Source organism: Thunnus maccoyii, chromosome 13 (genome assembly GCF_910596095.1).
Source record: "Thunnus maccoyii chromosome 13, fThuMac1.1, whole genome shotgun sequence".
Lineage (NCBI taxonomy): Eukaryota > Metazoa > Chordata > Actinopteri > Scombriformes > Scombridae > Thunnus > Thunnus maccoyii.
In genome coordinates, this window is record NC_056545.1 from 9,814,172 (window position 1) to 9,837,234 (window position 23,063).

Sequence of the window (23,063 nt, forward strand, 5' to 3'; positions counted from 1 at the left end):
CCCTTGGAATGGAGCCAAGCTTGCTGCTTCTTCTGCTTTCAGTCTCTATGCTAAGCTAAGCTAACTGTCTGCTGGCTGTAGCTTTATATTTAGCGTACATAGGAGTGGTATCAATCTTCTCATCTAACTCTCAGCAAGATAAGTGTAACAAGTGTATCCCACAAAACCTCAAACTATTCCTTTAAAGTGGCACAAAGTCATAATATGATCCAATTGAAAGCACACGCCAGACTTGTACTTAATGGTGATATATTGGTAATTAATGAGTAGGCCTATGAGTGTAAAGGAAGTAGGCTTTAGTAACACATATGGAAGGCACATGTTCTGCAACTTTCAACTATCCTGGCCCAACATTAAATGGTTGTGCACTTTATCAAGCCTGCTGGAAAAATTTTTCTGTTCAATGAGTTTTGTGTAAAAGTAAATAGACTTGGAATACTTGCAAGAACTATGTGGCCCAACAACAACTATAACAAAAATATATTTTTAAATGCCCCCCTTGCCCCCCCCCCAAAAAACCCCATTACCACAGGAGTATATCCCCATCTGGAATACTGGACTATATGAAGCATTTATTCAGGTAAGTGACTGCTAATCTTTTATAATCTGGTGTTTAGTGCTTTTATCCATAGACAAACTGTGGAAGGATAATGGCTGGGTCATTGACTGTATGAGAGGGGGCAGAACAACATGTGCCTTCAGTCCCAGAGAGCAGGAGCAACAATTGTTCTGGCTGAACTTTATTCATCTGCCACCAAAGGATTCCTGAAGGGACAAAGAGGCAAGCTAGGCCATTGGAGCTTAATTTAATGCTCAGTTGCTCGACATTCTCGACAGCTGTCTCAAGACATAAGATGTGTCACCTCACCCTGCGTTCGCACCTGGGTGACATTAAATAGAAAGAAAAGAGAAGTGGACTGATCACACAGTCCGCCTCTTTCACTGTGCTGGTATGACTAGAAAGCTGTCCTTGTTCTCTTGGATGTACAAAATAAATATGTATAAATGGCTCATTTAAATGATGATTGGGGTTGTTTTTCATAATTTGGTCCCTTAGTTCTTATGAGGGGAAATGTTATTGCTACAGTAACATTGATATTTTAGACAAGACAACTTTGTGGCAACAGTTTGCGGAAGGTACGGTTTCAACTGGAGCCCGGCTGATTCATCAACATGTCCAATATTTTCCACTAATATTAGGTTAGAAAAAAATATCTAGGCGGTGGCACATGTATTGCACAATATGTAACAAGAAATTGCAGTAAAGAATGCCAAAAACATGTTTGAGGTTTTGGAAACAGTGTCCCTATTACATGTTCCACCTAGTAAATATCCTTATTGCAATTCAAGGGATCCTTATCAAACATTTGAGTCATCTTAAAAAACAATATGTTATTATTGGATTATCTAACTCTCAAATATTGATATTGGCTGCCCTAATAAGTCCTGTATCGATCAGCTTGTTAGTTTGAACATGATGCCCTCCGTGCACATATCGAGGTTCAATTTTTTTTCTTTCTGCATGTACCCATGAGCAACAAATATGTCCTACAACACTTTTTCTTGTCCAAAATTCATAATTTCTTTCTAGAGACACTGCCAAGGGTGTGGAGCGACCAAGCATAAATTAAACTGTGTAAATAAATTGTGTTCAGACTGAATGTAAAGTGAACTCATTTTATATACAATAAGTTTAGCGCTGGAGTGAAAGAGAGGAGTCTGTCCAACACAGACTTCAGCTCCAGCTATCTAATGACACACACGCGGAAAGCGTGTGTAGTTGTACTTGTGTGTTTGTGGCAGCTCAGAGTCCAGGCACTGATTTTAAAATTATTTTTCTTCTAAATTATTATTCTTTTATTTGCTTCTAAACGGTCTCCCTTTTCCCCATTCATGAAGTGGAATCACTCAACTTAACATAAGAGACAACTTTTTTTAAAATGTTTTTTGCACTGCCTACAGCAAACTGTGTCTGTTCTTGTCTAAATTAATTTCTTGTTCAGTCTGAACACATTTGATCAACCTACATCTCCAGCTATGGCTTCATATTGACTGATCAATGGTCACAAGGGAGAGGATGCAGCTTTGCGCTTTACCTACAGCATTAAGGAGTGGGGCTTGTGTTTAGTGGGCCAGCTTACATTTGGAAACATTTCAGCTTAGGACAGAGAGCACCACTCTTCCAACAGAGATTCAATAATCACGTAACAACTGCGGGAGCCACAACTACCTACTATCAAAGAAAGACGTGTTGTTGAAGGCAGAGGTGGGTGGGTGGGCTGAGGGGCAGGGAGCAGGACTGAATAAATGGAGATGGTTTGGTTTGGGTCACCTCTTCAGATGGTGGCATCGTGGGGCAGTTGAGGCACTGCCACTCCAGGCCTCCAGTTGGAGTAGCGCTGCGTGTGGGGCAGCAAGTGGCCAGACGGTAACAGGCCTAGCATCTCCCTAGATCTGCCTGGCCACCTCCGGCTCCACCGGCGACTACCATATCCAAGCCTGCGGCTTCGCCTCACTGCCTGGCCGAACAGCACGGCTGTCTGGGGCCACAGTGGGTCCGTGAAGCCAGCAATGCTGGACTCCTGAAAAGGGATACAGGACCTGCGCCTCAGTGGGTGTTTCTCTTGGTAGATGTGGGAGGCTTTGAAGAGGTCGGGGCTAAAGTTGGAGCAGGGCTGCCGTGAGCCCTGGGTCAGGGAGATGCGGCCCTCCAGCGACGGCCCCAGAAGGCTGAGGCTAGTTCTGTCCGTGAACGAGTCCGTTCGGTCTTCATAGCCAAGGTCAGCGGGGGCCGAGCACTGCTGCAGGGGCCAGCCGCCGCGACTTTTCCCCCCGATGTCCGCATTGCTGCCTCCCTCTCCACCATCACGTTCTACCCTGACTGCCTCTTCCTCCTCCTCTTCCTCTTCCTGTTCCTCCTCTTCCACCTCTGCTACCTGCTCTTCCTCCACTTCTCCCTCCACCACGCCCTCCTCATCGTCCTCAGTGCTGGTGGGTGGTGGGGAGCGTGGGTCCCGCAGGAAGACCACTATGACAGTGATGTTATCACTAGAGCCCGCATCTCGGGCTGAGGCCACCAACTTGTGGGCCACCATGGTGGTATCTCCAGTGTTCTCCTGGAGGTGGTCGCTGACCACCCGCACCGCCTCATCTGGACTCACTGTGTCCCAGAAGCCATCACAGGCCAGAATCAGGTAGTCTTCTGAGCCATCCAGTGGGAAGATACCATGGTCTGCATCACCACAGATGTAGGGCTTGTGCTCCGAGTCGCCTGTCAACACATGTAACAGATTAGTCTATTTGGGCCAGCTCATACCAGCTTTCGATTGAATTTATCTGAGGGTGGATTCTTTTGCTTCAGCAGTAAATATGTCCGTTTATGTTGAGTTTGACTTAATGTTTTTGAAATTTTAAAAATTTAGTCAGCTTCTCAGATATGAATTTGTGCAACCTTTGGGAGGGAACTCGTCAAAATAAGCAGAAAAAGTCCAAATATGACAGTGCAGTGTATGAATATGTGGTAGTTTACCTATTGCTCTGGATACAGACAGACTGCCATTAACCCTCCATGTGCCGAACCAGATCACACAGCCTCCCAGAGCTTCGATCCTCTGCTTCTCATCCTGTACACAGATGTGAAGCACAGTTTTCTTTAACATTGGTTCGTGGTGATGACTATCACATGGTACATAACAATCTCATGCTGACATCCCCTGCAGCATATCACTCAGTGCGGTGCATTACCTGCTTCTGTTGTGCACTTAAAGTGATTTCTTTTATTCTCTCTTTTGCAAGATGCAAGGTTGAAGGTGGATCTTATGTAAATGCCATACTTAGAGCCCACTCTTACAACAATAGGTATATTAATACAGCTCTTTTTGGGAAGACATCTCTACAGATTTTTGATTGAAAATGTGCAGTGAACACAATCCACCCAAATCCACCAGTTTCAGCTTTGATTCGTCATCTCAATCCAAGTATGCATGTAGTGCAAGTGATAGATTTGTTCCTGGTTGGGTTTCAGGATGTGTGTGTCTGTGTGTTACCTCTCTGTCTGGTTTATGTGGTTTCATCAGCTCCACAACCTGTCCTTTCCTGACCAGAATGACCTGGGAGTCTCCCAGCCAGGCCACGTACAACGTCCGACCCCGCAGGAACGTCACCACGCCTGTTGTGCCACAACGCAGGTGCTGCCAAAGACACATGTTACAGCATGTATTCACCTCACGCTAAGCAGCAGCTGCACCACTACTACATTATACAGGAACTGCCTCCCTGTTTTACTGGGTCAGGGTCAACAAATGACCAAAAAACAAGCAGAAACATTGTCAGTCAAGCAGAAACATAGATAATCTAGCCATCTAATCTGCAACTCCAGCCTTTATAATGTGTAACCGCAAATATAGTTTTTTACATGAGTAAAAAGATGCTGTTGTGATATTATGTTAGTAGTAGTGAAGGCAGTGACAGTCCTTGATGTTGTAGGTGTTGTAGTAATAGTAGTAGTAGCAGTGTCTGTAGTAGGAGTGGTAGTAATGGTTGTACTAGTAATGTAGATGTGATTACCTCTCGTGAGGCCTTCTTCACAAAGCGTTCATCAGTGAGTTTGAAGGCTCTGCAGAGGGCCTCTGAGGGGTCCTGGCTGAAGGATTCCTGATGCACCAAGTTGACGTGGAGATGGTTGGCGGCGTAAATAGCAGCGTCCACACCGCCATGCCCATCAAACACAGCAAAGAAAGCCTGTTCTTCCAGATCCTGAGAAACAAATACCATTAGTCAGTGATGAGGGAAGACTTCAGGCTATTTTAATTATTATTATATCAATAAACTACCCTAAAACTATCTGGATTTGAGGGTTCCAGCTACCAAACTTGGAAGATAGATTCAAAGTCTGTATGAATGGACACCTCTGGGGAACTTGTAGCCACCTGAAGGCAAGGCAGTTTTATTTATATAGCACCATTCAGACACAAGGCAATTCAAAGTGCTTTACAATGGCATAGAAACACATTGAACATAAGACATGAAGAAGACATTAAGATTCCATTTAAAATACATTAAAAATGCATTTGAAAGACAGGTTTTGATCCTGGGAACACTGAGTAAACCTGTCCCAGATGACCTGAGGGGTCTGGGTGCTTCGTAACATACAAGCAAATCAGAAATGTATTTGACCCGAGACCATTTAGTGCTTTACAGACTAGTAGTAGGATAACCTGAAGGTTGAAGAGTGTGTTGAAGTCAGGGATGATGACGTGCTTGTCCTCCATCTTGCGCCTCATGTTCTTGATGGCGTGGATGGAGGTTTCGTAGTATGGCTGTGGACGGCGGCGGAAGGGCATCTCCTTCATCCAGAGGCAGCACATCTCAAACAGTCTGTTAAACACCAGCCGGGCGAACTTCACAGACTCCATCTCTAACACACACACACATACACACAAAGAACAGTCTGAGTGCTTCCTTATTGTATAAATTGTATTTAAGTCACTTAAAAAGTGTTTTAGGTTTGTCTTTGGTTACTGACCAAGAGAGCACATGTGCTTTGTCCTTCCTGCCAGTAAGCTCCAGTCAGAGTTTAAAGAAATACTCCATTGAACACTCACCCCTGTAGGCTCTGAAAAGTTTGTAACTCACTCCTTTGAGGAAGATAGCAGCTGTAGCCTATCTGGATTCACATGAGTGACAATTACACCTTCAACTATTCTCGGAGTAAAGGTAAAAAAGTATCAATCGTGTCACCTAATTAAGTTTATCACACTTTGCCTTTATTTATTTATAAATTTACTTAATATTTCTGTTTCTATCTGCCTTTAACAAACAACATTTCCTACAAACTCAATACCTTTGCAGGTTACACAGAGTGAGGCCAGTTGAGTTGCCATGGTTACATTAGACGTGGCTGTCAGAGGAGAGTTTGGGTGGATATCAGCGCTAATGGAAAAAAGTTATGATGACGTATAATATACGCACAGCCACACTGGAACATGTTTTATGAATGCTAACAATAAATTGCTGAAATTCTGCAGATGTTCCTCTCGAGCTGAGTAAAGCCCCAACAATCTTCAACAACAAGTAGGGCTGCCTGAGAGGTAAAACCCGTGGCAAAATAACGTGAGTAAAACTCTCACTGCTGCTGGTAAAACTCAACAGCTATGAGCACATAGTACTAATGTAAGGCGACTCATATCAGCATTTTTATCAACTCCTCTCTTCTCTCATCTGGACTTTGGCAGCTGGACAGTAAGAACAATGTTTAGAGATGCTTAAAGGAGTCAAATCAAAATAAAACTGTAAAAATTTTAGTTAAATTTTTCTGCTGTGTCAAAAGTCAACTTTGTCCCCATCCTCAGTGAAAATGAAGCCCTTGTGGATAGCAAACCCTCAGGGACCTGTTTTACTTTTTCAGAAAGGCAAATGAAAGAAACGTTCAGTGAGTAACAGAAGTTAGTGGAACAGGGGCTTCAGCTCTCTGTAATAATCAAGACGCAGGCTGTGTTTCTACATGGGCTCGACCTACTATTGTTAGCTGCAGGTGTAACAGTCTATCCTGTCTTCGCTTGTCTTCTCTCTCTCTCAGCTCAAATAGGTGAGACAGAGAGAGCGGCCCATGCTGTGTCCCATTTCCTCCCTTCACTCTCACCCCTCCACCTTCTTGCAAATCCATCAGTGTCCCAATACTGTTTAGCACCCTCCTCTATCCTGCTCCAAATGAAGATTTTTCAGCACTGCAGCTGGCATCGCGACCTACCCATAACACCTTGCAAATACCCGAAGAAAAGACATAAAACAGGATGTGATCCGCCGTTATGCAACACAAGAAGTTCTGACTTTGAGGAGGCAAACGCAGCAAGGTGCAGACCAGTCCATCAAAATTAAAACACGTTGCACAATTTTTCTCCAGTACGCCATACTTGACTCTCTAGATGTTTTCAGGATAGCAAAAAGTTTGATGCTGTGTCAACTTTTGGTGAGATTTAAGACAATTTTTGACGATTTGTTATCATGTCACCAGAAATTCTACATCTAGGTCATTTAACTCCAGGAAAATCTAGTAAAAAAACCTAGAGTTTATAATATTTTATCACAGATATGTGTCCCCAAGGGTAAGAGTTAATCTGTCAAACATAATCATTCATTTGGAGTCATATTTGTGTCCACCTGACAAATAAATATCCAATGCATCTCGTTAGCAGCTAAATAATGCTTTACGATGTTCACCAGCTGGTTTATAACTTTGCCTGCTGCTAGCTGTGCTGCTGGATACGAGATTGATGAAAGTGGAGTTTGCGAGCCAGAAACTTAAAATAATGAGTGTGTTTACATGTGCACCAGTATCCTGATCAATATCCTATCTCAGATATGTGTTGGTCATGTAAACTCCTTATCCAGGTTTCTGAACCTTCTTCGTTGGTAGAAAAATGAGCTGAGATGTTGAGGAATCAAGATACAACTGCATACAGATGATCGGAAACCTGGATACTGTTATAATCCAGTATACACTGATATGAGTAACCAGGTATCTGATGTTCCATGTAAACGCCATATCTAGGATATGATCAAAACCAGGATACTAATGTGCATGTAAACATAATCAATGAGCTCAAAGGAGTTAAAAAAGCTTTATAGAGCTAGTGAGGTAAAAATACTGATTAGTGCAGCTTTAACAGAAGTTAACAGCTGGATGTTCTTTGTATTTTGAATTTTCTGTCATAAAAGTTGCAAATTCGACATCTTAACTCTTCAGGCTATATCCTACTAAACTTAATATTTAAACTTAGAGGATAGGGTCACAATGTTTCAAGTTTGTCATAAAACAACAGTCAGGTGCCAAAAATGGACATTGACACATGTTTTTCTTACTATAATCATTCCTGCTGTTCATACTGGCCATTAAGAGATCCCGTCATAATGCTTTTTCAACGTTGTTACTATACTTCCACTGCAGTTGAACAGGAAAACACTGCTCATAAAGAGGGACACAAAGAGGGATTTTTTTTTTTTTTTTTTTACAAAAAAACCCTGTATGAGCAGGAGGAATGATTACAGCAAGAAAAACCTGAGTCAGTGTTCATTCAGGCACCTGACTGCTGACTTTAAAAATTGTGAACCTATCTTTTAATATGTAGGGTTGATGTATTTATAATTCAAAGATTAACATAATATTCCTGAGACATATATTAGATTATCACTATAATTGGATTATGATCAGACAAAGCATATATAATGAAAATCGTAGTATGGTGGATATAATGTGTTCTGGCTCACAGATGTATGTTTTACAGTCTACTTTCTGCCCTCTAGTGGTCAAATACCACTTAATGCAGCCTTGCGTAGGAGAACTGGGACAAAGCCCTGGTGGTTATATGCCTGTGTATGTGTGTGGGATGAAGTGAGAGAGAGACCTAATTTGTCTGTGCCTCTGTATATATGTGTGTGTGTGTGTGTGTGTTAGAGAGAGAGAGAGAGCAGTCTCGTGGGCTCCCCAGGGACTCACGTGGTAATGGGTCAGCTCCATCTTCTACAGTCTTATTGAGGTGATGGATGGAGAGGTCAGTCTGCAGCATGCTGTCTGCTGTGGCTCTGGCCAGGGCTGCAGCCAGGGAGCACGGACAGTTACTGTGGTGAGGAGAGACGACACAGTTATGAATTAAATCAGAAAGAAAAATATTCCAACATTCCTCTGCAAAGGTCAACAATGTTCTCTATCATTTAGCCAATTTATTTAACCGACAGTAAAATATAGGCCCAATTTTAATGTACTGGAAACTGGGCTGATGATGTATCTGTTGTTAGAGTCTTACCAGCAGTGTAGACCAATATACTGTATATTGAGACAGTTTAGAACCATAGGACATTGAACTTAGGACGTTGTTTGTCCACCAGTTATTGGATGTATTGGCGAGAGGACGAATCCTACTGACTTTTCCTCTAGTGCCACCATGAGGTTGACATTTGTGGGTTTGAGTGAAATGTCTCGACAGCTATTGGATGGACTGCCCTAAAATTTGGTATGGATGGATATTCATGGTTGCCCTGGAAATCAAGTGTAAAAAGTTGTCAGCTATTCTGAAAATCAATTAATCATCTCAGTAATTTTCCGGCAAAAATGCCAAATGTTTGACAGTTCCAGCTTTTCAAATGTGACAGTTAGCAGTTTCCTCATGTCATATATGACAGTAAATTGAATATCTTAACATTTTAGTCTCTTAGTCAGACAAAACACCATATTGTATTTATTTAACATGTCATAGACTAGTTGATCAATTTATCAAGAAAATAATCTGCAGATCAGTTGATGATGAAAATTATGTTTTTCTCATGTCTATATTTCTTACTCGTTATGTACAATTCTCTTGCTAGAGATTATTTTCACTAAAAATATAAATCATAAAAAGAAAGCGATTGCTAGTTGCAGATCTAGTTTAATTACAGGAAACATTCAAGATGCACAGAAAGCATGACATCATCCCTCGGTAAAAAAAACAGCAGATTTTCACTGAATGATGAATAAATCACAATAAGCCCTCTAATCACCGCAAATTGCATTTTAAACTTTTTAACTGAATTCCTTTTGAACTGCGTCAGGCTTCCTGTGGAGCTACAGATTTGAGCTGGAGTGAACTGGTGCCAGTATTTAACTGGAAGAATGTAAAAATGATAAAACACACGACGCTGTATGAGCGCAGCGGGACATCATTACATCTGGTCAGACTGTGTGCTGCTTCTGTGGTGGAGGAGGTGTGTCTCTTCTTAAGGTTAACGAGAGTTGGGGAGGAAGAGAAGGAGGAGGAGGAGGAGGAGGAGGAGATGGGGTCATTTGAAGGACTGAAGACTTGCTGCACATGAGTCACCAAGATAACTAGGCCACCTCCAGATGCAGGTAACCATGGTAACTCAACTTCTGGAAGCTCTCCAGCTCAGTCAAATTAAGATGAACATAAACCTCAACTGAACTCACACAAAAAGCACAATTTAAAGACATTATTTTTTAATTTGTGTCTTGGACAGATATGATAATCTGATCTGATAATTTGCAGCCAGTTATACTTCCAATAATTTATTATTGATACGTATGCAAAACAACACATGTCAGGTACTCATGCATAGAGCAGCAGGAGCAATGTGAATGAATGAGTTCACGAAAAAGATGTCTTTACTGGTTACATGGCTTGTTACATGATGCATTCAAAAAACCGACCAGTTTCAACTGGGGCTTCATTATTGATCATTCTGTTGATTAATCAATTAATTGATCGACTACAATATCCTAGAGCTGAAGGTGGCGTCATTAAATATGTTGTTTTGTCCAATAAACAGTCCAAATCCAGTACATATTCAATTTACTATCACGTAAGATCAAAAAGACCAGCAAATTCTCACGTTTAAGAACCTGGAACCATCAAATTTTTTGGCATTTTTGCTTAAAAAATTACCTAAAAGATACATTGATTATCAAAAGAGTTGCAAATTAATTTTCTTTCAATCAGGCTCAGGATAAAATACCTGAGCTTGACTGAAATAAAGTTTAATGTCAGCATGCTAACATGTGCTAATTAGCTGTAAACAGTATACCTGAGGTTGATGGGAGTGTTTTAAAACTTTGACCAGATGGTGGCGATAAATGAAAAATCAGAGGCACACCAAAGTTATTATAGTTCATCCAGAGGAGAACATGAACGCCTGTACCAAATTTCATGGCAATATGTATAATAACTGTCAAGAAATTTAACTTAAAACCACAAACGCCAACTGATGGCACTAGAGAAAAAGTAATTAGGATTCATTGTTTAGGTGCCGTGAATGTCTGTACAGAGTTTTGTGCCAATAAAGGCAAAAAAAATGTATGCCAATCCATCTCTAACGTGTTGAGATATTTCACTGGATAAGCCTGCAGGTGACACTAGATGAAAAGTCAGGGCATCAAATTCATGAGGAATCATCGAACCGTCCGAGAGACTGACATTTGTGTTAAAATCACAAAAAGGGTCAGAAAGAAATTTCCTCATTCAGGCCTTGATGCACGCTTACATCAAATTTAAAAGTCTGATAGTCTAGTTCAATCCATCCCAAAGTATCATTGCTGTTTTGTGCTTCCTTAAATGTTTTGCCATTGGATGAGTCACATTCTGCTTTATTGTTGCCTTTTAATAAAACTCCACATTACTCCTGCTCCTCTACATGTGAGTGCCTTAAGTGCAATAATTTACATACTTCAAGATTTCACCCCCAACTTTTTCTTAAAGAGCGCCAGCGTTTAGGAGCATTCAAAGATTCAACCATTGAGCACACCACTTTATTGTTAATATATTAGTTTATACCGTCTTACATGTAGCAGCTGAATCCTCACAGAGATCTGATATGTACAGTATATACTGCAATAATAACATAGACAGTATGATGATGCACGCCTCCAAAAGTCCTTGCATTTATTTTATTTTAATAACTGAACTGTGGTTGGCTGAGGGGGGAAATATTCTACAATTAAATACTGTCTATTAAGTGTGAAAGGCCCCTCTGTAGCTCTTATGTAAAATGACAAGTTTAATCAATGAACACCCAAGACAACAGTAGCCGGCTTCAGCATCTTTAATGAATTCAGCCGTTCTCTTTCTAACAGAGACAGCTGAGCTCATTTACATGGATCCTCCAAAGGCTCGTTCATTTCTAAAATATGAACAGACGTGTAGCCTTCATACAAATATGAGAGAAGATGTTGATGTTTGTACATATACTGTATATAGCATCAGAATATTTTCACAAAATGTGGTCAAATCAAAACAGTCCTTAGATCTCTGTATTGACTTCTTGTTAATTTTAGAGTTTGACAGAGATGGAAACTACATTTAGTCAAGTACTGCACTTAAGTACAGTTTCAAGTACTCATTTAAGTACTCATGACACTTCATACTACTTCTGCAACTCCACTACATTTATTGTACAGCCACAGTGTAGTTTTGTTTTTTGTTTTTTGTTACTGTGAAGATAAAGGTTTTATATACAAAATATATGATCAACTTATAACATATGATGCATTGTTATATATTAAACCCAACAGCTAATAAAGTAGTAAAAAATTCACTTTACTGCAGGAACAACATAAAATGCTGCATACACAGTAATAATAATTGGACTCTTAAAAGAGTCATTCTGCTGTCTAATGAGTACTTTTACTTTTGATGGGCTACTTTAAGTACCTCTGTAGTTAAACCTGCATTAACTGATTTTTTTGGCCATTTGGGGGCAGCGGAAACAATTTGTGAACATAACACTGATATATCGTCGCTTTTTAAGCTGATATGCTGATGTATTTCAAACTACTGCTTATACTTCCAGCACTTACAGAGCAATATTATTTGGAGTTGTGTTTCTGACTAAGTCCAATATTCACTCATTTTTAGCTCTGTTTTTGGACTCGTATCAACTCCTGAGGGAAATATCTGGCTCTCTTCTAGCTGCTAAATGCTCCACTATGTTCACCAGCTAGCCGCGAACTGCGTTTGTTTGCTGTTTGGTGCTGAGCAGGTTGTGCACAGCGGGTTTGTTTTCTCTGAAAACAGCTGCCTGCTGCGGCTGAAAATATGGGAGTGGTGAGAGTGAACCAAAACAGTGAAGTTGCAGCCTGACAGCTAAACAATGAGCTGAAACTTGCTACAAAGCTCTGTGAAGCTGATAGTGAAGCTGCAGAGTCTCTGATAATTCACTACGAGCCACACCCAACACATTACACATTGGCATTTGATACATTGATATTATAAAAAATATATTGATTATAGCTGCTTTAAACAAGATTTTGGATGCTGGACTTTTGCTTGTAGTGGAGTGTTTTTACCTTGAGATATTACCACTTTTGACTACTTCTTCAACCAATGGACTTTGATAACACAGTTCTTCTCTATAAAGCATATTTATCTACACTGCCCTGTGTCATATTCATATCAGCTGATATATCATATATGGGCCTGTTAGACCGGCTCCAAAGTGAGTACAGTTTAAAAGCAGACTAAAAACAACACTTTCTATGTGTTGTTGTGCTTTTTATTGCATTTGATGTGTTATTTTTTCGTCACTACACCAGAGTAAACGTGTGAATCCTGTTAATTCAATATCTTTGCTCTTCTGTGAAGCACACTGCACACTCGCTCTTGCTTTACTTTTACTATTATCTACAACAAACTCATCCACTTTCCATATCTTCTATGTTAAAATTTGCCTCTCTTCTTCCTTTTCCTCTGCTCTCTCAATACATTGTAGTGTCTGAAAAAGTTCAAATAAAACAGAAAGTTACATTTACAACACCACGGGGACCACACACATGGGACCGCCACATTCCTCTAGCTCTCCATGGCAACCACAGGAACTACAAATAACTTCACTGACGATCATCTTACAGAAATAGTTGTAATGTATAACAAAGCCAATTACTCACGTCCATCCTGACACTGGATAGAATATATCCAGACAATTTGTGACGCATCTTTCTCTACATCATGGCAAACGTTGTCTCGTTTCGTCAGTAAAGAGTCACTGATGGACATTACGTAAGTTACACCTGGTATTAATGTGGCCTGGACAGCCCAGTATCCCTACAAATTATGTTTAAATTGGACAATGCCACACTCAGTGATTTACATCTACTGCCAATGTTCAGTGCCCATGCAGGGAGTAGTGCGTCCTTTATGTGGCGAGGTAGAAATACGTGGAGATCAGAGGGGTGGATAATCCTAACCTAACACTACCCATACGTTAGTCATATATAATTTCCCTGACTTAAGCTATACAGTAGTTGCAGACAAATTTTTAATACGCTGGCAAAAACGTCCTTCAATGTGATCAAGGGTTTCTCAGAAACGTCTAATATCAACGTTCTTTTCTGTCGTTAGGGTTGATCAACAATGACATTTTATCATTTCAAATGTTTAAATCTTTTTAATGTGCAAACACGTTGAGATCACTTTGTTGTGTGATATAGTTGGTTGGATGTCTGCTGTTCAGTGATTTTAGAGGCGGAAAATCCCTAGTTGAAAAAGAGGGATGGTCCAAATTGCCTGTAGCAGTATGTTGGAGTTATTCTTGTTAAAAGTGTCTCCCTTAAATGTAACGTTTAAACTACGTCCACTGTTAGATTTTAGTTTTCATTCAGCATCAGAGATGAGGGTTATCTGGACCAGTATCCAGTCTTATGATTCCTTTCCTCCTTTAAACTTCTTTTTCGTCAGGTCCTTGATTTTGTTCTCAAACTGGGTCAAGGGCTAGAGCCATCAGGAACAGAGTACTTAAAGCATGCCCCCATAAAGCAGTAACCATAGAAACCTCCTGGGTAATCCTCTCCTTGAAAATGTGTCTGTGATGGTGAGATATCTTGTTCTCTTTCTTGAAGGGCAGATCACAGAATATGAAGACTTTATCAATACAAATTATGTAACAAATCTGATTGCAAAGCCACAGACATCTTAGTCTGGTTCCGCCATTACAGTAGGTCAGGTGACTTACTACACTATACAATGACCTTTATGTAAGCTGTCATTACATTCTCTTATATTTTGTTAAGGTTAAAGGACAGGTTCACATTTTTTATTTAATCTGTCAATTATTCTCTCAATGAATCAAATCTAAAATGACCGAAAACGGTTAAAAAATGTCCATCACTGTTTCTCAACGCTCAATGTGACGACCTCAACTGTCTTATCTCATCTTATCTTATCTATCTTAGCTAGATATTCCGTTTACTATCAGTGAAGACAAAAGACACCAGACAATATTCATTCATATTATATTAATTTGAGAGGATGGAACCAGAAAATTTGCCTAAAAATGCAAACTCGACAAGCCGATGTCAGCTTGTCAGCAAGATAGGAAAAACCACCACAATCGAAGCGTTCAGAGCAGGTTGAAGCATCGCCTTTTGACTTGCAGGGAGCATTTTTACTTACGTACAGTATAAAAATAACAGAAAACCAGGAACAGCTGATGTCGGTCTGAATGTGGACTTAACTCAGTTTGCTGAAGCCTCATATTTAGTCATCTTTTTCTATGGAAAGAGTCGTGTGGATTTTGTCCCTCAGCAGCAACCAAAAATAGTCTCTATGTACATATGAGCATGTGAGTGTTGTTTTAAAGGGGAAATTCACCACTTTTATGTGGATGTCCAATCAGTGTTGATGGTAAATGTAGTCAATTGAAGCAATAAATCCCTTAGTGTGTGCTACATTGACCGAGAAAGCTGAGTTTTCCTGCTCACGGAGCTGTGCCAACAGTGCCTTCATGTATCAGGATGCATTGCGCATGTCCTGCCCAATCAGATACTAATGTTGGTGAGTACAGTAATATATGATTAGTTTACTGAGGCTTTTCATTCACAAAACGTGTTTCCTCATTCATGACGGCAAATATCATAAAACAAACGGTGCGCTGGAGCCCTGTATTCAGTCTCACAAATTGTAACAGTACCGCCACATCTCTGCTCCGACATTATACTGTGAAGCTAGTTGTTTTTTGTGTCATATTCAGCTCTTCTGGGTGAATCATGGGTAAACTTAGCAGCTTAGCTTAGCTTTGCTGTATCTGTGTTGCTCTAGTGCTCCTGCACAGTCTGCGCTCTGTAGTGTCTGATTCCACAGCGCAATATTTGGCTTCATATCATGACACTAGTTTTATTCCAAATATGCTGATATTTTAAAGTATTTAGTAGTATGCATTTTAGTGTCTGCTTTTTCCCTACCGCTGGCATAACTTGGTAGACAGGAGACTTTGGGAAAACCCGCATTTCACCGTCCTTGAAGACACCACTACACAAAACAGCTTGAGAGCTGAAATAGCCCGTAGTCCTTCCAAGAACCAGTGACATCACTGGTTCCTGGAAGAGCAACAGATTTTGAAGTTGTGCCTCAGAGACACAGAGAACATATAAGAAAAACCCAGCAGTTTTTCACATTATATCCCTAATTCAGATAGATAGAGATCAGGTTGAAAATCTGCAAAGTGGTCCTTTAAGACAGAACTGAAATATGTGAAACTGTCCTTTACGTAAGATATTGTCTTAAGGACTTTCTGTTTGCTGGACAGTCCAGTCAGTGCAAACATGTTGAGATCTCTTAAGGGAGATGTGTACATAAGAGCATCACGTTGATATATTTTCCCTCAATCCCACCTGTACACCTTTTTAAAAAACAATTTAATCATTGTTTTTTAATTGTTTGACCTCTGCAGAATTCTCTGTCAGCAGAAACGTACACCTTGTTAACCATTGTTAACCACCTTGTTAGATGCATATAAAAGGCTATTTACTATATATTTATAATATATCCTATGTGGGAAAAACTACCAAAAAAAAAAGAAGTAAGGAGAGTAGTGAGAGAGAAAAGAGAAATCAGAAGACAGTGTTTGGGGGTCTTGCTGTCAGTATTTGGGTTTATTCATCACCACTGTTCTTTCCTCCATGTTTCCATTCATAGAAACCCAATACATTTTCCTCTCTCTCTCTCTCTCTCTCTCTCTCTCTCTCCTTCTCCTCACTCGCTCCACCACTGGCGGCCCACTGGGGGGTGGATGCTGGGCTAAGGAGCTCTGATTGGCTGCAGGTCACACAGGAGAACATGCCGCGCACCAATGACAGCTCCCTATGGCTTGTGCATCACAGTGAGGTCATGTGGAGCGGAGGAGGATTAAAGGAGAGCTTAATCTCAGTTCACACCATCACACTGCAACAACACGAATGCTTACAGTAGATAAACCCTGCCAGCACAGCACAGCACAACACTGGTGCAGCTGGTTAAATTGGTCATCAAAATCAAGAATGTTCAGCCTCTTTGTAAATGTTGCTGAGCTTTATTTTATCATTCAGCTTACAGTGTGTGCTGTGGCTTTTCTTTGTCATACAGACTGTCTATCATTTGAAAACAAATGTGGTGAAAACACATACACAGCTGAAATAATCCAGAAACACAAAAAGATTCTCAAAATTTAGAGAATCTGACCATCTCTGCTTTGTATGACATTGTCTCATAGTACAGGTGTTGCTGTTGGTCGTGACTGGTGACCGTCAGTAACAACTTGCTGTCACTTCTTAAACATGATAAACATAGCAAACACAAATGTGTAGCCTATCAGCATTTCCACAACGGTTATTTCAACTTGCATGAATTAGTAGTCATGGTAACCAACTGCAATAAAACATATCAACAAAAAAACAGGTACAAAACGTCTGGGGTGACACATTTGACTCATCTGACTGCTGCGAGGTAAATTGTTAGCTGATTTTAAATGACAGATAAAAAACAATTTCACTCTTTTCAGAGTTAATATGAAAACTTTTCTTTCAATTAAAGACTGAAATTCACTTGATTTCCATAGCAACTAGCACACCAGAGTCTGCCACGAATTGGGACTGTTTTCTGTTGTTTGTTTGTTAGATTGATTGGTTGATATAACTATATATTTTTTGAGACTGAACAAGTTGTGATAAACTGTGATTTTAGCATATGACCAGTGACTGTAGTTGCTTGTTATTAATTCAAACAATAATACAACTAAGAGAAACTAATCTGAAGTCTTAAACACTGCAGTGAAAAACATCCCCAGCTCTCTGGTTCTTGATAAAGTCATAATTTTAATATGTGAAATTAAATAAAAATCAACTTTAAACGAGTCTTGACACAAAAACACCATTATTGTCACATCACACATTAAATAATCTAATAATACTGCTATTCTGTTAGTATTATGAAATTAAGTGAAATTGAAATTATTATTGAATCATTTTTAATCCAATTTATGTTTATTTAATGTGTAATTTTAACCTTGATACAGCATTAGCTGGCATTTGACTTTATTGTTTGACCTAGCCCTGACTGTTGGAAACATTTGGAGTAGAATATAGCATTATGTTTGACTCAGAGGTGATTACTGCTTTCTCCATGCATGGTCCTTACCACAGTCTGGTGCTGCTTTTATTCTCTCGTGTGGTCTCTGCTGCGGCTGTGTTTAGCTACAATCATGCACGGAGCTTTGACAGGCTGCTCGCTGTGATAAAACTGGAGAGCTCTGGGTGTATGTGTTAGCAGATGACTCATGCATGCGGCCATGTTTTCCTTTCTACATTTGCTTTCTACAAGCTTGTTCTTTTCTTACCGATTTAGCCCCGGAGTGGAGCAACAAGGTTGTTTCCATAGCAACACAGAAGCAAGTGACTGACAGTCAATGGTGTCAGTCGTCCTGCTGCCAAACCCACAGAAGAAGCTCCCACTTCATTATTCCAAATATTTAGCCTTTTCTGAGCCAAGTGGAGGTGAGAGTGTTGATCCACTGGAACTCACTCGGCTCTATTGATCTGCTCTGTTTTGGGCATCGGTCCCCTGTAACGGGCATTCCTCATATTAAGCCTGGAAGACAGCAAAGCCTTTTCTAGGAATAGAGAGAAAATCCTCTGGCTATTTCAAACCTTTCATTTGTTTTTGTTTTTTTCTTTTGTTTTCAAATTTCAAAAATGTAGTCAGAAGAAAAAAAAATAATTATTGTGTTTCTAAAAGCTACTGTTATGTGAATATACTATTTTCAAGAGGGCATAACAGGATTACTTATTCAAAGAGTGCTAGTAGCCCTTAAATCGTGGCATTTTACTGCTGCTTCTCCCTTAAGAAGGCTTTTTAAATGACTTTGATGAATTAATTTGTCTCCTCAGTCCACACACACACACACACACACCATGTGGTGCTTTAGTCTGTTGCTGGGCTTTTTGGCATCTAATGGTGAGTGGCAGAAATACAGGGATGCTGCATCTGAACTCCTTATGACATCTTTTTCAGCTCGACCAAGGGTAAAAGCCTTTGTTCTTTTTTCCCCTATTCAGTATGTTTCATGCTGCAAAATGTACTGAAATCATCTTACTATATCTTTGGTATCATGTCATGGTCATGATGATCATTAAAGGGGAAAGAAAAAGGGGGGAAAAAAGCATAATATGTAATATGTATATGTTTAATATATCAAAATCACTATATGTATGTCAGTGTTAGCCAAATGGCACATTTTTCAACTTTTATCCCCCAGCCAGAAGTAAAAAAACAAAAATTCAATTATATTTCTTGGGCTGCAACTAACGATTATTTTTTATTATTGATTTATCTGTGGATTATTTCCTCGATTAGTCAATTGGTCTTTAAAATGTCAGAAAATGGTGAAAAATGTTTCCCAAGGTGACATCCTCAAATGTCGTCTTTTTCCCCATTCAACAGTCTGTAATCCATTATTTAAGATATTTATTTAAAGATATTTAGTTTACTATAATAGAATATTAAATAAATGAGAAAATATTCCCATTGGAGAAGTTGGGATCAGAGAATTTGGACATTTTTTCTTAGTAAAATGATTCAAAACTATTAATCAATTATCACAATGGTTGGTGATTAATTTTCTGTCCATTGATTAATTGGTGAATCGACTAATTGTAGCAGCTCTGTATATTTCATCCAGTTTATTCTTCTGATATACATACTGTACATTTTAATTAAAACTGACATGCCGCTTGGTTTTGTATACATATATCTACAGTACATCTGTGTCTAAATGTGTGGCGCTATGTCATTTTAATCAAGATTTAGCACCAATTATTACCATTTTAAGGATTCTATATCTTACCTCACATGATCTGCTATAGACTCAGTGGAGCTAGAAGCAGTTGTTGACGCTAACAAAATGACTGTTTCTATATAAACACTACAACTCTGAACACGAACATGAAATGAGCCATAACCATCATGGCTTGTGCTTTAGTGCATGACTGAGAAATAATAAAAGGAGGTTGTGTTGTTTCTATGACCAACGCATCCACAGTATAAATCTTGAACAACATGATTAGCCGACAGCTCTGCTCCCCGCCTGAAGACTAGCAGATGTCAACAAAAAGTGTGTGTTGTTTTGCCCCCTCAGCAGTTTCACCTTTATAACCTTAAGTACACCTCTGGATGTCTTTTTTCGGAGCTCTGCTGATGTAACACTATGCACTTCAAACAGCGTGGAAATGATGGAGCAACACTGACTGCTGACGTCACTGAGCGCTGCTGTATGCATGTTCCACTTACTTAAGTGCACAATGTTGGCTGCAGAGAGGCGTATCTAATCTGTCATAAAATTAGAAAAACCTCCACGGCCAGAAAACTCCTTTAACAACGTACATGTGGGACTTCTGTGTAGGCAATTGGGCCTACTATTTCAGCAAGAAATAACCACAGACGTAAAGCTTTGCATGTCTCCTGTATTTGAAACTATTTTGTATCTGTTGTCAGTTCCCAGATAAGCCTCCACAGATAAACTGGGGGAACTTGCATATTATTCCCTCTGAGGGTTTGAGCAGGCCCAGCGCTGCTCTGCACAAAGCCTTAAGGCAGTATTATGTAATCTACCAGCTGGATCATCAGCCTATAGCGGAGCCACATCATGTCCTGACCTGAACTATCTTCGGAAATTCCTTTTAATCGAACCGATTTCACATAATTAACAGAGGTGTCTGAGTGAGTAATGTGAGCAATGAAATGTTAGTGTTGCAGTTGTCGCCACATCTTGTGAAGTCTTAATGAGATGACTGATTTCTCACTGTTGGCTCCATTATATCCCCTTTAAGACAAGATGTTATCAAATTAAGAGTAACAGCTGTTTGTCTGCGAACTCTCAACTCTAAAACTCCTGTTCTTTACAAAATGTTTCTTCTAGCCGAATGCACATTTCATTTTTCCAGATTTAGTTCCTGCAGGAATTATTTTAACATTTTGGGAACTACAGTACACCTGCTTTCCAAGAGTTAGATGAGAAGGTCGATACCCGTAGGAGCTATTTATTGGTTGTTTGTTGATGTATTAATAGTAATTAGTATTAGCTTTGAGTTTTTGATTACTCTAGATATTTTCTTTATCTACACTAGATTTTGATAGTATTTTCTTTTGCTAGTTTTGCTAATTTCATTATTTGCTTGTTTAGCATATTTAGTTTCAGTTTACTAGTTTTTTGTTTTATTTTTGTTTTGTTTTGTGACACTCAGGCACCTCAGGTTATACAGGTAGGTAGGCAGCCATGCACCTGGGAGAGTCTATGTTTTGTTTTGTTTTTTTACCATTTTCTGATATTTATTGAGAAAATAACTGACAGATTAATCGATAATAAAAAATAATCATTAGTTGCAGCCCTAAAATGGCCACTACAATACCACTCTCACATCTCTGCTTTAAGTAGCGTAGCTAGAGTTCGGAGTCGATTAGCTTAGCTTAGCGTATCATAAAGACTGGAAACACCAAACAGCTAGCTTGATTTGGTGCTGTTCAAGTAGCATACAGTGGGTTGTTAGAGGGTTTATTTCTTGGGAACAGCTGTTGCTGGAAACGAGGTTGATAAGAACCGTAAGAGTGAAACAAAACACAAGCTGTAAAACCAAAACAATGAGTTGAAAGATGCTACAATGTAGAGATGAAGGGATAATAGAGAGCCAAATTAAAACCTGAACTTTCAAGTTCTCTTCCAGGAGTAAGAAATCTTTCAAAATCCTATTGACATTTGTAGTAACATAAATAACTAAAAAGCCATCTTTAGACCATAACCTTTCTCAACACTATGCTTTGTTGTTCAGTCCATGTTTAGACAAAAACAAGCTGCAGTTTTTTTCCGAAGGGGAAGTAGAGCTAACTTTGTAAACAGAGTGTTCAGAGCAGGTTAAAGCCTGAGATTTTGACTTGCAGGGAGCATTTTTTTTTTTTTTTACATTCATTCATCTCATGTTTTGGAACTTTGACCTTGTTTAACACAGATATCTGCCAGTAGAACAGTATATAAATGACAGAAAATCAAAAAAAGGCATGATATGTCCCTTTTAAAAAAGGCACAGCAATTTTCTAAACAGGAGTAAATAGTGTTTTTGTTTGGGGACTGTTTTCAGGATGGATTCAGTACGCTTTTAAGTATTTACAACACCAGAATGGTGTATGGAGCTCTGTGGCACAGAGTAATGTGCTCTATCAGGCTATCAGACAACACACGTTAGTCGGATCAAATCATTGTTGGTTTTGATGTTTTTATGGGATTTGTTGAGAATAAAAAAAAAATACAGAATATCACCAGACTTATCCTTTTAGAGATCTGTTTGTATACTGTCCTCCCCTCCGCCTGTTCATCCATTCTGCTGCAGCTATGTTGGGAAAAAGGATCCCATACTTTTCTCTGAAATTGACTCATTTATCATTTATCATACCTTGATATTCTGTGACATAACCCAGGACACCAACACAGTCAAACATTTCCATCCTTCTCAACAACACAGTGAGCCATTTCAAGACAAAAGGGAAATGTTTAGTGCAAGCCTCAGCATGCTCCTATCCCGACCATCTGTTTTAACAGAGTATTAAATTGCTTAGAAGATGAAATGCCTGTGATTGTGAACTGCTCCGTGCACACTGGCGTGGCAGCCGAGGCTCTGAAAACAGCTGTTGTGAAACGTCTCCTAAATAAATACAATCTCGACCCCATAAAACTTATCAAACTTAAATTGAATTTAAAATCCTTATTTTGTAATTAAAATCATAAAAAATTTAAGCAGCACACTTCTTGCGTAATCTTTTGAGTATTTTAAAGTAGCATTTCAGAGACGTTTCAGTCGGGCTTTCATGCACTAAACCAGCTTTATTCACTGTTATAAATGACTTCAGGATACAAATGCCAAGAAAGCCTTTGATCAGTGTTAATTTTGGCATCTGAATTTAATTTAGTTTAAATTTAGTTTTGATAAAAATGTATATTAGTCATTTGGTTGTTATTAGAGTAGACATTTTAGTCTGTCATTTTAAATTTTTATGTCTTCTAAACTTGTGTCGTTTGCATGAAGAGCAATATTACACTATTGGTAATGATGATGTGACCTTTTGTCTAACAGGTTTGTCACATTGAGCCTTATTTCCATAAAATTAGCAATGGATCTTCATAGTCCACAGGGAATCAATCTAACCCCTGACATTTTCCTTGATGCCATCAGGCCAAAATTTCCACATGAGCACAAATAATAAACCCATAATTAATGTTACAGAGCACAT

General features: G+C 39.4%; 1 protein-coding gene and 1 long non-coding RNA gene across 4 annotated transcripts in view; one reads left to right on the plus strand and one right to left on the minus strand.

Moving 5' to 3' along the window:
* The first annotated feature begins 497 nt into the window (after positions 1-497).
* On the plus strand, positions 498-6,564 carry LOC121910115. 2 transcript variants are annotated; one of them, XR_006099590.1, is made up of 3 exons: positions 498-580; positions 4,077-4,187; positions 6,027-6,564. It is a non-coding gene; the product is annotated as an uncharacterized LOC121910115 (long non-coding RNA). The 2 variants fall into 2 exon arrangements; XR_006099591.1 differs by having other exon boundaries at positions 513-580; positions 4,104-4,187.
* ppm1e (protein phosphatase, Mg2+/Mn2+ dependent, 1E) overlaps positions 564-23,063 on the minus strand; it is a 43,108-nt gene continuing 20,608 nt past the window's right edge. For both annotated transcript variants that reach the window (XM_042431151.1, XM_042431150.1), the window contains exons 3-8: positions 8,495-8,616; positions 5,217-5,416; positions 4,567-4,755; positions 4,047-4,190; positions 3,530-3,623; positions 564-3,271 (exon numbers count right to left, since the gene is read on the minus strand). In XM_042431151.1, the coding sequence (XP_042287085.1) occupies positions 2,337-3,271; positions 3,530-3,623; positions 4,047-4,190; positions 4,567-4,755; positions 5,217-5,416; positions 8,495-8,616 (1,684 nt within the window). In that variant the 3' untranslated portion in view covers positions 564-2,336. The remainder of the gene's footprint in view (positions 3,272-3,529; positions 3,624-4,046; positions 4,191-4,566; positions 4,756-5,216; positions 5,417-8,494; positions 8,617-23,063) is intronic.